The 17,327-nt window shown below is 46.7% G+C and overlaps 1 protein-coding gene across 3 annotated transcripts in view; it reads right to left on the reverse strand.

Annotated features, from left to right (window-relative positions):
- Positions 1-17,327, reverse strand: part of LOC116991359 (CMP-N-acetylneuraminate-beta-galactosamide-alpha-2,3-sialyltransferase 4-like) — a 161,456-nt gene that overhangs the window by 19,841 nt on the left and 124,288 nt on the right. For all 3 annotated transcript variants that reach the window (XR_004416769.1, XM_033049938.1, XM_033049939.1), the window contains exons 5-8: positions 7,023-7,091; positions 6,828-6,928; positions 1,824-1,884; positions 1,347-1,442 (exon numbers count right to left, since the gene is read on the reverse strand). Coding sequence is in view for 2 of the 3 variants with exons in the window: in XM_033049938.1 (XP_032905829.1) it covers positions 1,347-1,442; positions 1,824-1,884; positions 6,828-6,928; positions 7,023-7,091 (327 nt within the window). In the remaining variant the exon portion in view is untranslated. The remainder of the gene's footprint in view (positions 1-1,346; positions 1,443-1,823; positions 1,885-6,827; positions 6,929-7,022; positions 7,092-17,327) is intronic.

Genomic DNA, 17,327 nt, shown 5'->3' on the forward strand with positions numbered 1-17,327 from the left:
TTACACCTCATGCAAAGCTCTCCCCGTTCTCACCAGAACTCTACATTCACCCAAAAGGACACAAAGTGCTGGAGTAACTCAGCAAATCAGGCAGCATCTCTGGAGACCATGGATAGGCGACGTTTCGGAGTCTGAAGAAGGATCTCGACCTATCCATGTTCTCCAGAGATGCTGCTTGACCTGTTAAGTTACTCCAGCATTTTGTGCCCTTGTGTGTAAACCAGCAACTGCAACTCTTGTTTCTAGCTGCACCCTGTTCTGTCATCTTGATCACACCCACCCTGCCCCATTCCATCATCAGCAGCAGTGCCTTCAGTCGCCAGAGCCATCCATTTTGCAAATCGCTCCCCAAATATTCCCCTCTGCCCTACATCCTTCATCCTGTAAGATTCTTCTCAAACCCTTACACCTGTAATGGCAGCACAATAGTGCAGCTGGTAGTGCTGCTGCCTCACAGCGCTAGAGACCCTGCTTCTATCCTGGCCTGGGTTGCTGTCTGTGTACAGCTTGCACTGGGTGGGTTGCCTCTGGGACCCTAACCAACATCATAAAGATGCTACATGTTTGTAGGTTAATTGGCCTCTGTAAAATAGTCTCTAGTGTATAGGGAGCAGATGTAAAAGTGGGATGACATAGAACTAGTGTGAACGGGCGATCGGTAGTCAGTGCGAACTGCGTGGGCTGAAGGGACTGTTTCCACACTGTGTCTGCTCATCTGGCGTAGTGTCAAGTAATGCCTGACTGCACTCCTGTGAAGTGCTTAAGAATGTTTTATTGAGGCACTTTGTTGACAGAAGCGGCTGCAATATGTAACTAAGGTAACACCCAAGCTTCATCATGAGCACAGGCAGGCAGGCAGGCAGCTGGAACAGGAGCCCAGGATACTGTCACTGAGGGGAGCTGCCAAGTGAGCAGGTAAAGCCCCTGTCCCACTGTACGAGGTAATTCACGAGTTTTCCCCTGATTCGAACTCAGAGAATGTCCGTAGCGGGTCCGTAGGAGTTTGTGGATGTCTCGTAGCGGCTCGTAATGCTAACAGTAGCTATAAAAAGTTACAATTTTTTTCACCACGAGTATTTTATTTACTCGTGGACATTTTTTACAGGGATGAAAAACGTCACGAGTTACCGGATGTCCCAAGTACCTACCGTTAGCCTTACGAGCCGCTACGAGACATCCACGAACTCCTATGGACCCGCTACGGACATTCTCCGAGTTCCAATCAGGGGAAAACTCCGGAGAACTCGTGAATTACCTCCTACAGTGGGACAGGGGGTGTCAGCTCTCCCATCAGCAGAGCCAGACACATACAGATCTGTATAAAAACCACACGCGTTTCACCTCACCGAATGACAACATCGTAGTTGTTGATTTTCTCGCCAAGGGAGCTGTTCTTCAGAGTGAATCCATTACCAATGATAACACATCTTTTACAAGCCAACCTGACAAAAGACACAAGACCTACAATAAAAAAGAGTTCCCTCAGTACAGTGACTAAACAACTAAACCAGCAAATAAGACGGCAGCACATGATTTCTGTGCACTGGAAATAGAACTTTCCATTACTATAAATGTTGATACATTCTTCCCCTTAATGCTATGGTGGTAGATTGTTAATGTGCTTTTTCAAAGTTTACGGTGAGCAAAGAACAAATTCTACCTCCATCCGTCTATGCGCCATTTTTGGCCTCCATTATCATTTGACTGCTTCTTGAAATGGCATTCTCAGTTTGTTAGCGATCATTACTAATCTAGACTTAGACCCCAATAAAACCAGAGCACTTATTCACTCTGCCCAAACCCCCACTGATAAGACAATGTACCTTTTTATACTTTCAGGCATGTCGTAATGTATCTTGGCCAATATCCTGTTAATAGTTTGTTCTGGAAGGAAGGTGAAAGGTTAAGACTTTACTTTAGACTTTAGAGATACAGCGTGGAAACAAGTCCTTCGACCCGACGAGTCCGCGGCAGCCATCGATCACCCCGTACACTAGCACTATCCCACACACACTAGGGATAATTTTCAATTTACTGAAGCCAAATAATCTACAAACCCTGTATGTCTTTGGGATGTGGGAGGAAATCGGAGCAACCGGAGAAAACCCACGCGGTCACAGGGAGAACATACAAACTCCATACAGCAACACCTGTAGTGAGGATCAAATCCGGTCTCTTGGGCTGTAAGGCAGCAACTCTACCGCTGCGCCACTGTGCCGCCCGATTATGTTGATAATGACTCAGTGATTGGCCTACCTTCCAACCCTCAAAGTCCTCCATCAATATTCTGGCAATCATCACACACCAAAAACTCATTGTCCAGGCCATGTGCCTGAAGAGCAGGTGAGAGGCTGGGTTTGTGCCAGTGATCGACTCACCACCTGAAGAAAGGTCCCTCATTGCCACAGAGGGCTGTGGAGGCCAAGTCAGCGGATATTTTTAAGGCAGAGATAGGCAAATTCCTGAATAGAACGGGTGTCATGTGTTATGGGGAGTAGGCAGGAAAATGGAATTAGGAGGCAGCCATGATTGAATGGCAGAGTAGACTTGATGGGTCAACTGGCCTAATTCTACACCCATAACTTGTGAACTTATCCCGACCCAAAACGTCACCTGTCTATTTTCTGCAGAAATGCTGCCTGACCTGCTGAGTTACTCCAGCATTTTGTTGTCTACCTTTGGAATGAACCAGCACCTGCAGTTCCTTTTTCATTACTTTCTGTCACCCCAGGGCCTTTGCACCATCTACTTGAGGATGAGGAGGGATCTTATAGAGGAGGTGTATAAGATCATGAGAGGAATAGCTCGGGTAGATGCACAGAGTCTTGTACCCAGAGTAGGTAAATCAAGAAAATTCTTAAGGGATTGGACAGGCTAGATGCAGGAAGATTGTTCCCGATGTTGGGGAAGTCCAGGACAAGGGGTCACAGCTTAAGGATAGAGGGGAAATCCTTTAGAACCGAGATGAGAAAAACATTTTTCATGCAGAGGGGTGAATCTCTGGAACTCTCTGCCACAGAAGGTAGTTGAGGCCAGTTCAATGGCTATATTTAAGAGGGAGTTAGATGTGGCCCTTGTGGCTAAAGGGATCAGGGGGTATGGAGAGAAGGCAGGTACAGGATACTGAGTTGGATGATCAGCCATGATCATATTGAATGGCGGTGCAGGCTCGAAGGGCCGAATAGCCTACTCCTGCACCTATTTTCTATGTTTCTATGTCTATGTTTCTAAGAACCAAATGACATAGGTTCCAGGTGAGAGGGAAAAAATTTATTGAGAACCTGAGGGGCAACTTTTATAGGTGGGTGTATGGGATGATATGCTGGAGGAGGTTGTAGAGGAAGGTACTATCACAATATATAAAAAAACACTTGGACAAGTGAGGTGGAGAGATTTAATAGGAACCTGAGGGGAACCCTTTTTAGGTGGGCATATGGAATGAGCTGCTGGAGGAGGTAGTTGAGGGAGGTACTGTCACAACGTTTAAAACATTTGGACACGTGCATAGATAGGATAGGTTTAGCTTGATATGAGCCAAACGCAGGCAGATGGGACTAGTGTAGATGGAGCATGTTCGGCCAAAGGGCCTGTTTCCATGCTGTATGACTCCATGATACAAGTCAGGAATATAATGGCATAACATCCACTTGCCTGTTTGGGTGCAGCTCTTATTACACTTCAGCACAAAGCAGTGCTGTGATAGTGTTACATGGGACCCCTTCCACCACCTTAAAGGTTTGCTCCCAGCACTGGCTAAAATTGGTGGCATCTACAGAGACTCGGCGTGGGGGGACTGCCGTGAGGGGGGGTGGGGGGTGTGTGTAGGGGGAGTGGTGGAGGAGGGTGAACAAAGGAGAACCTGGCGTGGGATACTTAGTAATTTTGTCGGCTGCCCTTTATGTGGTGGCCCTTGGGTATGTAAAACAAAGAATATCACCATGGCTTGTCACCTCTGACAGTGGAGTATTGGTTAATTATTTAATTCATCCGTGGCCCTGCAGTGTACAAAATCAGGAGAGGAATAGGTTGGGTAAACGCACAGAGTCTCTAGGGGAAACGAGAACCAGACGACATAAGTTTTACGGGTGAGGGGGGATAGATTTAATACGAACCTGAGAGGTAACTTTTGTTACACAAAGGGTGGTGGGTGCATGGAACGAGCTGCAGGAAGAGGTAGTTGTGGCAGGTACTATCGCAACATTTATGAAACATTTAGACAGGTACATGGATCTGACCGATTTAGAGGGATATGGTTCCAAAAGCAGGCAGGTGGGACGAGTGTAGAGGGCACATGTGTGGGCAAGTTTCCAGACTGTATCACTCTATGACTACGTGAAGATCGTCAGGCCAATTCCATGTGAGTTAATTGTTGTGATGAATCTCTCTTTTTGCTGTCCATTCCCTTCGGCCTTCACCAAGGTTCACCATATGGCAGCTGAACCCTTTCACATCAACGGCAGTCAGGGATGGGGCAACGAGGATGGGTCTGAGCCCCAGAAAATGAATTCAAAATAAAGCAGGGTTTTGCTCATAGTCTGCAGCAAGTTCCAGACTCTCAGACAAGCAATGTGATAGTGTTAGATAAAATTATTAGGGTTAAAAAAGGAGTAGAGAGTGAGAAACATTTCCCCACAGCAGAGGAGTCTGAAGCTTGAGGTGACAGGGAATAAAAGGTTTAAAGGAAATCTGAGGAAGAATGTTTTCACTCAGAGGGCGGGTGGAACCTGGACCACACAGCCTGCTTGAGGCTGAAAAGCCCCTGTCCCACTTTCCCGAGTTACTCACAAATCCTCCCGCGTTTTCCCCTTGATTCAAACTCGGGGAATGTCTGTAACGAGTCCGTAGGAATCCGTAGATATTTTGTAGCGGCTCGTAATGCCAGCCTTGGGAACTCGGGGCATCAGGCAAGTCGGGACGTTTTTTCAGCATGTTAAAAAATGTCCACGAGTAAAAAAAATTGCCCCGAGTACCTACGGCTGGCATCTCCGAGTTTGAATCAAGGGGAAAACTCGGGAGAGTTCGTGAGTAACTCGGGAAAGTGGGACAGGGGCTAAACTCTCACAACATTCAACAAGTATCTTGATGAACAGCCGGGTCACCAAGGCATGGATCCAAGATGGCGCCAAAGGCAGGCAACTGTTGGTGGATCTGCTTTCATTCTTTACAATCGCACACTCTTTTATCTGCAGTACTTTCCTACACCACTCTGTTAAACCTTTATTCCAAAACCACTAAACATTATTCCCTTTATCCCGTATCTGTACACTGTGGACAGCTCGATTGTAATCATGTATAGTCTTTCCGCTGACTGGATAGCACGCAACAAAAGCTTTTCACAGTACCTGGGTACATGTGACAATAATAAACTAAACTAAAAATAGTTATTAAGAAGGCCTCAGACTGAAGAAAGGTTTCGGCCCGAAACGTTGCCTATTTCCTTCGCTCCATAGATGCTGCTGCACCCGCTGAGTTTCTCCAGCTTTTTTGTGTACCTTCAATGGAAGGGACGTTGGTTTGTGTGATGGTCTGGGCTAAACATAGGCGGCTTTGAACCAAGTGCTGGAAAATGGAGATAGGCATAAAGTGCTGGAGTGACTGAGCGGATCAGGAAGCATGTCTGGAGAAAAAGCATGGGTGACTTTTTGGGTCGGGACCCTTCTTCAGACTGAAACCATTCTTCAGACCCTTCTTCATGAAATGGAATTGGTATAATGAACACTTGATGGGGTGCATGGACAAGGCCACTGGCCTATTGCCCTGTTTCTGTGCTGTATGATCAACGATGCAGCGTAATGGTGCAGCTGGTAGACCTGCTACATCGCAGGAGACCCCGGTTCGATCCTGACCTCGGATGCTATCTTTGTGGAGTTTGCATGTTCTCCTTATGACCATGCGGGTTTCCCCCAGATTTCGTCCTACATCCCAAAGACGTGCAGGTTTGCAGATTAATTAGCCCTCTGTTAATTGCCCCTAGTGTGTAGGGAATGGATGTGAAAGTAGAATAACATAGAACTCGGTGGGCCAAAGGGCCTGTTTCCATGCTGTTTCTTTCAATTGATCAATTGATTCTATTGTGGACATGCAATAGTTAAAATACACCCCTAAACACTCATTATTAGCCACTTTGAGGCCATGCACCCACTAGTACCCAACATCTCATTGTGTGAGGCAAGGAAGGGCTAGCCAGAGAGCGAGGTGGGATCTCTGTACCGGAAGCTCTCTTGGGGATATGATCGGTGCAATAAGTTGACTTCACAGAACAAAATGTGCTGGAGGTTTCTCATAAACTAACATTGAAAACAATCAGGGGGATAGACACTAAGTGCTGGAGTAACTCAGCGGGTCAGGCAGCATCTCTGGAGAGTGACGTTTCGGGTCGAGACCCTTCCTCTAATCCCATTTCTCCGGAGATCTTTTTCCTCCCTTCTTTTCCCTCCAGAGATGTTGCCTGACCCGCTGAGTTACTCCAGCACTTTGTACCCATCTTTGGTTTAAACCAGCATCTGCAGTTCTTTGGTTCAACAATTAAGGGCAGTCGTTTGAGTAATATGTGCAGGCATGCCAGGAGTAAACAGACCCAAGCTAACATCCAAGGAGACAAATTGCTGGAGTAGCTTATGCAGGTCAGGCAGCATCCCGCATTCCTATGTTTATTAACCAGCATCTTCAATTCCTGGTTTCTACATTAATACTCGAGGAGGTTCATTCCCCCCTCAATAATCACCCCCTTCTCCCTCCCAATTCCACCACCACCCTCACCCCACCCTTGGTCAGTTCATTCCAAACACGATGAATTGCTATCAATAGATCGATGAAAGATTCCTCACCAGTGCCTTTAATTCCGTATGGTAAGTCAAGGACAGGGGAGGTTTTCTCTTTCCACCAAACATCATTTAAAGTTAAGAATAACTGTGTGTTTCTTGTGAAGCTGAAAGGAAAATGAAAGCAGGAGATAAATGCTGGTGAATGTACTGCTGCGGCAACTGTTTAAGACGACTTCAAGCAGTCAAGAGGCGACTTACTTAGATAGAACCCGCTGGCTGTACATGTTGGAATACCCAATCTTGCAGTCCTTTTCTTCCACACTGTAACTAAACAAAGACAAATGTTAATGGCCTGAGCTGCTGCCCTTTCACCCACAACAGGAGTCCTTTGGCATGGATTTCCACAATCCAGCTTTTCAACTCCAGCCCGCTTCAATCCAGCCCGCTGTGGCAGAACAAATGACTTCCACCTCCCACTTCCTGCTAGCTCTTCAAGTCGGCGGCTCTGAACACTCTCGCTCTAATTCATGATCACTTTCAACCTATGCCACATATTCTCCGTCTCTCACTTTCCCAAATATCTACCTTAGTCCCACTTGCCTGCTCTTGGTCCATAACCCTCCAAACCTGGCCTATCAATGTACCTGTCTAACTGTTTCTTAAACAATGGGATAGTCCCAGCCTCAACTACCTCATCTGGCACCTTGTTCCATACACCCACCACCCTCTGTGTGAAAATGTTACCCATCGGATTCCTATTAAATCTTTTCCCCTTCACCTTGAATCTATGTCCTCTGGTCCTCGATTCCTGCACTCTGGGCAAGAAATTCTGTGCATCTACCCGATCTATTCCTCTCATGATTCTGTACACCTCTATGAGATCTCCCCTCATCCTCCTGCGCTCCAAGGAATAGAGACCCAGCCTACTCAACCTCTGCCTATAGCTCACACCCTCTAGTCCTGGCAACATCCTTGAAAATCTTTTCTGAATCTTTTCAAGAGAGAGTTAGATTTACCTCTTAGGGCTAAAGGAATCAAGGGATATACGGAAAAAGAAGAAACGGGGTACTGATTTTAGATGATCAGCCATGATCATATTCTTTGGCGGTGCTGGCTCGAAGGGCTGAATGACCTACTCCTGCACCTATTTTTTTTTCTTTCTTTCAAGCTTGACTATATCGTTCCTATATCATGGTGCCCAGAACTGAACACAATATTCTTAATGCGGTCTCACCAACGTCTTATACAACTGCAACATGACCTCGCAACTTCTATACTCAATACTCTGACTGATGAAGGCCAAAGTGCCAAAAGCCTTTTTAACCACTGTCAAAAAAAAAGTTCCCTATCAGTATTAGACGATTCTGCTCTGGGTCATCTATCTGTCATTAAAAACTAGTCTTTCTCTCTTCAACCGAGTCCGAACAGCCTCCCCTCCCACGGCCCTTCCTCCCACAGCAACTGGCTACAGACCTATCCACCCACCCTGTCTGCAACCTCTCTGCCATGCCCATTTCTGACGAAGGGTGATCTGAAATGTTCATTCTCTTTCTCCATCCTCAGATGGAGTTGTAGAGTATCTGCAGCATTTTAAGTTTGGTTTCCATCGTAGACAAAGTAACTCAGCGGCTCAGGCAGCATATCTGGGTACATGGATAGATAGATAGATAGATAGATAGATAGAATCTATTTGCCACACAACCAGGGTCGGTAGAATTTGGGTTGTCAGCAGCGGTACAATAATAAAGAACACACAACCACAATAAAAATGTAACACAAATATCCACCACAGCATTCATCACTGTGGTGGAAGGCACAGAACTTGGCCAGACCTCCTCCATTTTCCCCCGTGGTCGGGACCTCCACCCTCCGCAGCCGTTGCTGCGGGCGTCCAGATGGTAAGGGACAAAGTCAAAGTCAAGGTAAATCCAGGATCGGCTCTTCCCCACCGGAGACCGCGGCTTCAGGCTGGTGTAGGCCGCAGGCCGGCGGTCGAAGATTTAAGGTTCCTGCCGCGCCGCAGCCAGAAGCACCGCAGACCGCAGGGCCGGTGGTCGAAGCTCCCCTCCAGGGGTGATGGTAAGTCCATGCCGGACACACGGTAGAAGTTGGCTGCGGGCCGGCAGTGATGGCTTCTTCTTCCCCCGGGTCCCCCACGAGGGATCCCGGGCTGAAGACGCCGCGCCAGCTGGAGCTGTGCAGACTTCAGGCTGCCGGCTGACCCGGGCCAGCGAAACGGAGCGCTCCCCTCCAGCGAGTCCCAGCGAGGGCTCACCCGCTCCACGCCGAGAGTCCACGCTGCGCCCGCCGCTGAAGCCCCGGGCGCGTCTCAGGGAAAGGCTGCGCCGATCCTTGCTGTTAGGCCACGGGGAGGCGACCTGGAAAAAGTCGCCTCTCCGTGGAGGAGGCGGCCGAAACGGTTTCCCCCTTACCTCCCCCCCCCCCCACACCACCCCCCACACAAAACACACCGAGAAACATCAAAAACATACTTTAAAACATACTAAAAAAATTTAAAAAGTTGAAAAAACTAACGCGCTGCTGACAGGCTGCTGCCACTGCAGCCGCCCCCTACTTTCAACCCCCTAGGTGACTGGATACGGGCGCTGTCTGTACGGAGTTTGTACGTTCTCCCCGTGACCACGTGGGTTTTCCCCAGGTGCTCCGGTTTCCTTCCACACTCTAAAGACGTACAGGTTTGTAGGTTAATTGGCTTCGGTGAAGATTGTAAATCGTCCCAAGTGTGTGTAGGATAGTGTTAGTGTACAGGAATCGTTGGTCGGCACAGTCTCGGTGGGCTGAAGGACCTGTTTCCATGCTGTATCTCTGAAATAAACTAACACTAAGATGACGTTTTGGGTTTGGACGCTTCGTCAGAGTGATTGTGGTGGTGGGAGGGAGGAGAGAAAGCTGTGAGAGAAGAGGGGTGGGAAATAGGAAGCCTAATCCATTTGAGCCTCCACCTTCACCTCAACACCAGCAAGGATGGGCCTGTAAGAGCTGTAGGATGTACTGCAGTGACTGACCAAGGCTATCTCCAGCACATCCCCAAGTCACAAGGTCTACCACCCAGAAGGCCAAGAGGGGCAGAGGCACAGGAACGCAGGCAAGCAGCACCAACTTTTCATCTAAGTCACGCACCATGCCAGGTGGGAATGTACTGCAGAAACAAAGAACTGTTGATGCTGGTATACACCAAAGATATACACAAGGTGCTGGAGTAACTCAGCAGCTCAGGCAGCATCTCTGGAGAAAAAGGACGGGTGACGTTTCAGGTCAGAACACTTCTTCAGGCTCTAGAAGGAGGATCCCAACCCGAAACGTCACCCATCCTTTTTTCTCCAGAGATTCAGACAGACAGCACCCATATCCAGTCACTATCCACGTTCCCAGAGATGCTGCCTGACCCGCTGAGTTATTCCAGCACTTTGAGTCTATCTTTGGGAATACAGCATTGTCTCTTCAACCTCACTGGATCTACTTTGAGAAACTCTCCATCACATTTACATGGCCAACAGTGGCTGCAGAATACAACCATTGTGATGACAAAGAGTGTTGTGTAATAAATGGCTGAGACCTGGGCCATTCGGTGGCATATCGGTAGAGCTGCTGCCTTACAGCGCCAGAGTCCTGGGTTCGATCCTGACTCTAGGTGCTTGTCTGCATGGAGTTTGTACGTTCTCGCCATAATCGCCTGGGTTTTCTCCAAGACCTTTGGTTACCTCCCACACTCCAAAGATGTACAGGTTGCAGGTGAATTGGCTTGATATAAATTGTAAATTATCCCTAGTGTGTGTGGGATAGCATTAGTGTGCGGGGATCGCTGGTCGGTGTGGACCCGGTGGGCCGAAGGGCATGTTTCCGTGCTCTATCTCTAAACTAAACTAAACTAAACCTTAAGGACTAGGAATTTAGGTGAAGATAAGTCCAAATGTGAAATAGAAAACATTTCCAGAGCAATTACTGGACAGCAGCAAATAGAATACTTCGAAGAGAGAAGAGTACAGCACAGGAATAGGCCCTTCGGCCCATAATGTCCATGCTGAACATGATGCCAAGTTAGACTAATCTCCTCTGCTTGCATGTGATCCATATTTTTCCATTCCCTGTATTACACGTGCTTACCATTTGTATCTGCCCCTACCATCATCACTGGCAGTGTGTTCCAGGCACCCACCACTCTATGTAAAAACACCTGCCCCACACATCACCTCTAAATGTTCCCCCTCTCACCTTAAAACTATTCCTGCTAGTCTTTGACATTTCTCCCCTGGGAGAAAAGTTTTGACTGTCTGCCCTTTCTGTGCCTCTCCCCTCAGCATCCAATGCTCCGGAGAAAATAATCCAACTTTGTGCACCCTCTCCTTAGAGCCAATACACTCTAATGCAGGCAGCGTTCTCGTAAACCTCTTCTCCACCCTCTCTTAGGCCTCTACATCCTTCCTGTAACTGTCCACGACATTCCTAATGCAGCCTAATGAACATCTTATCAAGCGCATATACTCAATGCCCCAACAGAAGACGGCAAGCATACAAGACTCCTTCTTTACCACTCTCCACATGTGTTGCCACTTTCAGGGAGTTATGGACTTGGACACCAAAATCCCGCTGTGTATCAATGCTGTTAAAAGTCTTGCCGTTAACTGAACCCTCCCCTTATATTCAACCCTGCAAAGTGCAACCACTTGTGGCATTTCTCCACCATTTTCTGTGGCTTGATGTGCATCCTGCTGTACAGTTTGACAGCCTCCCCCCTTGTCCACATGGCCACCAATTGACATTGTCTGCAATTACTGAGCAGACTTAGAAATAGAACGTAACCTTCCTTGCTGAAGGGTGGCATTGAGTAGGCGTCAAGAGTGGCGCAGCAGGTAGAGTTGCTGCCTCACAGCGCCAGAGACCCGGGTTTCATCCTGACCCCAGGCTGCCCGAGTGGAGTTTGCACCTTCTCTATGTGACCGCATTGGTATTCTCCGGTTGCTTTGTTTTCCTCCCACGTCAAACAGGTTTGTAGGTTAATAGACCTCTGTAAATTACCCCTAGTATGTAGGGAGTGGGCCAGAAAGCGGGATAATGCAGAATAGACAATAGGTGCAGGAGTAGGCCATTCGGCCCTTCAAGATAGCACCGCAATTCAATGTGATCATGGCTAATCATCCTCAATCAGTACCCCGTTCCTGCCTTCTTCCCATATCCCTTTGAAAGCGCTATCTTTAAGAGCTCGATCTAACTCTCTCTTGAAAGCATCCAGAGAACCGGCCTCCACTGCCCTCTGAGGCAGAGAATTCCACTGACTCATAACTCCCTGTGTGAAAAAGTATTTCCTCATTTCCGTTCTAAATGGCTTACCCCTTATTCTTAAACTGCGGCCCCTGGTTCTGGACTCCCCCAACACCGGGAACTAGTGTGAACGGGTGATCGATGGTCGGTGCATGCTGTACCTCCAAACTAAATGCCCAACCTCATCTGAGTTTGACTGGGAAGTGTGAGTATTTACTGAACTCTGCTCTTCCTATTCTGGCAATGCTTGATCTGACAGCATAGAGTAAGCTTACTACATATCTGTCCCATCTGTTGCATCACTGTAATTAGTTGATAGCACATCAGTCGCCTCCAGGCACCATTATATGGTTCTAAGTGTAACCAATTTGTGTGAAAACCCTGTGAAATATTTACTTTAGTTTCTAAATAGATTTTAGCTGTTGATGTGTTAATATTAGGTAATGGAATAACATTACTCATTAGGAAAATGTTCTATATTTGTTTATTTTAGAATTTTTATGCATTTTATTGAAATTGAAAGTGGATACTGAACATGAAGTAATTCTTTAGACTTTAGACTTGAGACTTTTGAGATACAGCACGGAAAAATACCCTTCAGCCCACCGAGTCTGTGCCGACCAGCGATCACCCTGTACACTAACACGATCCTACACACTAGGGACGATTTATAATTTTACTAAATTCAACCTACCAACCTGTACGTCTTTGGAGTGCGGGATCCTGTCTCAGAAATGAGTAGCATGAAGCAACATTAGAGATACACATCACTTGGGTTCGCTCAATATTAAAGATCAGATCACAGCAAGAGACATAGTTAACATCAGATGTAAAATTATTTTCTTGATGTCTAAATCTTAAATACTGGGATTCTTCAAACTGTATTACCCCTGTAAATGGTGCTGGTTCTGGTGAAGGGAATGTGCAGAGACTGGATCTCGCTGTAACTCTGAGAGATTCTGTAAAGGGCCTGTCCCACTTGGGCGTCATTTGCGTGTCACATAGATGTGCGCATCACGTGCGTCGTGACACGTAAATGATGTCGCGTAAATTACGCCCAAAGTGGGACAGGCCCTTAACTCTCAGAAGGGACGGCGGTACAGACAGGGGCACACGGGGCAGACAACAAAACACACAGGGACCACAAAGACTGCAGTGGTGACCCCTCCACTGATATAACAGCAATGTGTAAGAATGAAATGTTTAGTTTGTGGAAAGTAGTTGTAACTCAGAAACCCAACTCCTTCAGGCTGAACCTCTGAACCTCAGTCGATACACCCATGGCCCCCACATCCAACCATTGCTCTGAATAACTTAGTCATGGTAATTCACTCATTGTCTCCCAGTTACTGCCCGTTGGGTAGCTCTTGACCATTTGCAGTTGTGAATGAAGATGGTCCCATATAGTTGTTGCATAATTAGGCTTCAGGTTAAAGAGGAGGAATTTCTTTAGCCAGAGGGGTGGGAATCTGTGGAATTCAAGGCCACAGGCGACTGTGGAGGCCAAATCATTGGTCACTTTTAAAGCAAGGGCTGATAGGATCCTGATTTGTCAGGGCGCCAAGGGTTACAGGAAGAAGGGAAGTGATTGGGGTTGAGAGGGAAAAATAAATCAGCTGTGATCAAAAGTTCATGTCAAAAGAGCAGAATTAGGCCATTCGGCCCATCAAGTCTACTCTGCAGTTTAATCATGGCTGATCTATCTTTCCTTCTCAACCCCATCAACCTTATTTATCATGAATTTGTCAATCTCCACCTTAAAAATACCCAATAACTTGGTCTGTTACAATGAATTCCACAGATTCACCACCATTTGACTAAAGAAATTCTTCCTCATCTCCTTTCAATAAGTATATCCTTTTATTCTGTGGCTGTGCCATCTGATCCTAGACTCTCCCACTAGTGGACACATCCTCTCCACATCCACTATGGTCAGTTATACCGAAATCATAGGGAAACTGTGAATCTATTAATAATGGTCATACTATGTTTAAAAATTCACTATATAACTAGTTTGGATTTCCAAATCATTCAAAAAGGTACCATATAAAAGTTACTACACATTTGGCTCGTGGCCTTGGAAGTTTAGTTTAGGTTTGTTTAGAGATACAGTGGGGAACAGACCCTTCGACCCACCGAGTCTGCGACGACTAGCGACCGGCCACGCTCTAGCTCTATCCTACACACTGGGAACAATTTACAGAAACCTATTAACCTACAAACCTGCACATCTTTGGAGTGTGGGAGGAAACCCATAGGGTCACAGGGCGAATGTAAAAATGTAACACAGATCGCACCTGTGGTCAGGATCGGACCCGGGTCTCTGGCACTGTGTCAGCAACTCTTCTGCTGCGCCACTGTGCAGCCCAATATATTAGAATATATATTAAAATTGTAATATATTAGAGAGGACAGAGGATGGGTAAACAGAAGCAGGGTAAACCGGCTCTTTTCAGGCGATAACCTACATGGGTAGATGACGTTTCAGGTCGGGACTGTCACCCTCTCCTCATTAACAATGATCTAGTCTACATTTTCCTTTACCCTCGTCCCCTTTGATGTCTCCTTTTCACACCTTAGTCTTCCTTATCTGTGTCTCCCTCTCCCCTGACTCTCAGTCTGAAGAAGTGTCTCAACACGAAATATCACACCCATTCCTTCTCTCCAGAGATGCTGCCTTTCCCGCTGAGTTACTCCAGCACTTTGTGTCTTTTTTTTGTGAACCAGCATCTGTGTTTCCTTGTGTCTAAAAACCGGTCGGGACCCGCCTGCAACACAAGGTTGGCAGATGAAGGGGTGAGTGCGGTGATGGGCTGAGGAATTTAATTCGCAAATCAGTAAGTTAGCGAATTAGTCAATTTATCAGCCAATATAAGCAAGGTTTGCTCTAGGGGAGCGGCCTGTCAGGGAGCGGCCTTGTCGAGGGAAGTGCCTTGTGGGAATAGTGCGAGTCTTTGGCTCGAGAGTCTTCGGCGAGGAGGCTGAGGGAGGAGACTACGCCAAACGTTAGAGAGGGTGAGACGCAGTGAATAAATGACAGGTAAGCTGATTCACTGTGATGCTTGCAGGATGGATGAGGTCAGGGACACTGATGGTACCTCTGTTGGTGAGGAATTAAAATTCCTCCCTTGTGAGGGGTGCCATAGAATAGTAAGATTAAACGAGAACTTACCAGTTTGAAGTTTGATCTTTATTTTATGAGGAGTTATGATGAGGGATTACGTGAAGACTCCGCCAGCACGCATGCGCGACATACTTCCAAGCAGCGGTGTGGAATCACAGAAACAACACAATAATTGAAATAAACATAGTAAAGATAAGGAGAACTAAGATACCAGTTGACCTCTATAATTGAGGGTGGGAGCAGAGGGCACGTAATCCCTCATCGTAACTCCTCATAAAATAAAGATCAAACTTCAAACTGGTAAGTTCTCGTTTAATCTTACTATTTTACTTCAGAGTCACGTGAGTGTCTACGTGAAGATTTTAAAGCTCTGTGATTTCTAACCGTGTAACAGTCCATGCTTCACTCACTGACGAAGTCATCCAAGGGAGGAAGTATGTTATCGTAATCTAACATGAATCTGTTTATAAAACAATAATGGTATTTATTTGAAACAATAGCAAAGAAAATAATGCTCCCCCGGGCTTAAATTATATATTTGCAGAGTCTAAAATTCTCTCTGCAAATGAAACAGGTTTTACTAATGGCTTGTTGTAGAATGTTTGAAAAGTTCTTTCCATGGACCACCCCGCTGTTGCCAGGATGTGGTCCAATGGCACGTCCATTCTGTTAGCCGCCGACGTGGATGCTGCCCTGGTGGAGTGAGATGTGTAAATATCAGTATCCACTCCAGCAGCTCCCAATACCTGTTTGAGCCATCTAGAGATGGTTTGACTCGACACCCGACCATGTGGCTTTTTGTAGCTGACCCATAGTGCCTTTTCTCTCCCTCGGGAATCTTTGGTTGTGTTGATATATAGTAGTAGGTGTGTCATGATACATAAACGGGGGTCAGGCGGGTACGCCCTGAATTCCATAATGAGTCCTGAAGTTCCTGGTCTGCTCTGTTTTACCAGCTCCTGAATGGTGAATGTTATTTGGTCTGATGTTATGACCATATTGTCCAGTCTGAATAGGTAAAGGGACTGGACCCTTTGTGCTGAGACTAACGCCATCAGCGTAGCCGTTTTCAGGGTTAACTGTTCCAGAGTGAGGGATCTGGCTGGTGGCCATCCCCTTAGGTATGTCAGGACAACGCTGACATCCCAGATCTTGGTGTACCTAGGTCTAGGGGGGTTTGAATTGAAGATCCCTCTCATTAATTTGGCCACTAGCGAATGAGACCCTATGGCCTGTTGTCCTGGTGCCTGCCTCGGATAGGCTGACAGTGCACTCCTAGCACAATTGATAGTGCTATAGCTCAGACCTTCATCGTGGTGAAGGCTGGCCAGGAACTCCAGTACATTTGTTATGGTAGTTGATCTGTATGTTGTCCCTGTTCTTGAGCAGTATGTTTCCCATTTTCTGATACTGGAGAGATATTGTTTCTTGGTGGAAAGTCGGTGAGATGCTGTCATCGTGTCCATGGTCCTATTTGACAATCCCAGGTCCAGTAAAGGTCTTTTTAGAATCTGCAACCCAACAGGTTTATTCTGTCATGGCATGGGTGACTTTCGCCTGAGACAGGGTGGATCAGTAGATCTGGTCCGCTGGGAATGGTCATGGGTGGTTCAATGACCCTGTCAAGGACCACTGGGAATCATGGCTGTGTAGGCCAGTCGGGTACTACCAAAATGCCTGAAGCAGAGTCCATCTGTATTTTGCGTAGTACCCGACTGATGAGGCAGAAGGGGGGAAAGGCATAGAAAAAATAGTTCCCCCAGTTCAGCGAAAATGCATCCATCGCCGCTGCCTCAGGGTCTGATTCCCAAGCGACATACATTGGTACCTGGTGATTCAGTCGGCTGGAAACGCTGCTACTAATTTCCCAATTACTCTTGCCACTTGTCGAATGGTTGGTTGATTGTTAACCATTAATTTGTTACAGGTTTGTGCCAATTCTGCTGATTTTTCTTTTGGCAACGTTACAGACATGTGGCCTGAGTTAATTGTGAATCCCAGATAGTCCATAGTTGTGGATGGCGTCAACTTAGATTTATCTGGATGTATGACAAACCCCAAGGTTTCAAATAAATGTTTAGTAGCTAATACTGCTGAATTTGCTAATTCCATGGTTTTGCCTATTATCAAAATATCATCAAGATATGCCATGACAATAT

Source organism: Amblyraja radiata, chromosome 33 (genome assembly GCF_010909765.2).
Source record: "Amblyraja radiata isolate CabotCenter1 chromosome 33, sAmbRad1.1.pri, whole genome shotgun sequence".
Taxonomy (NCBI): Eukaryota; Metazoa; Chordata; class Chondrichthyes; order Rajiformes; family Rajidae; genus Amblyraja; species Amblyraja radiata.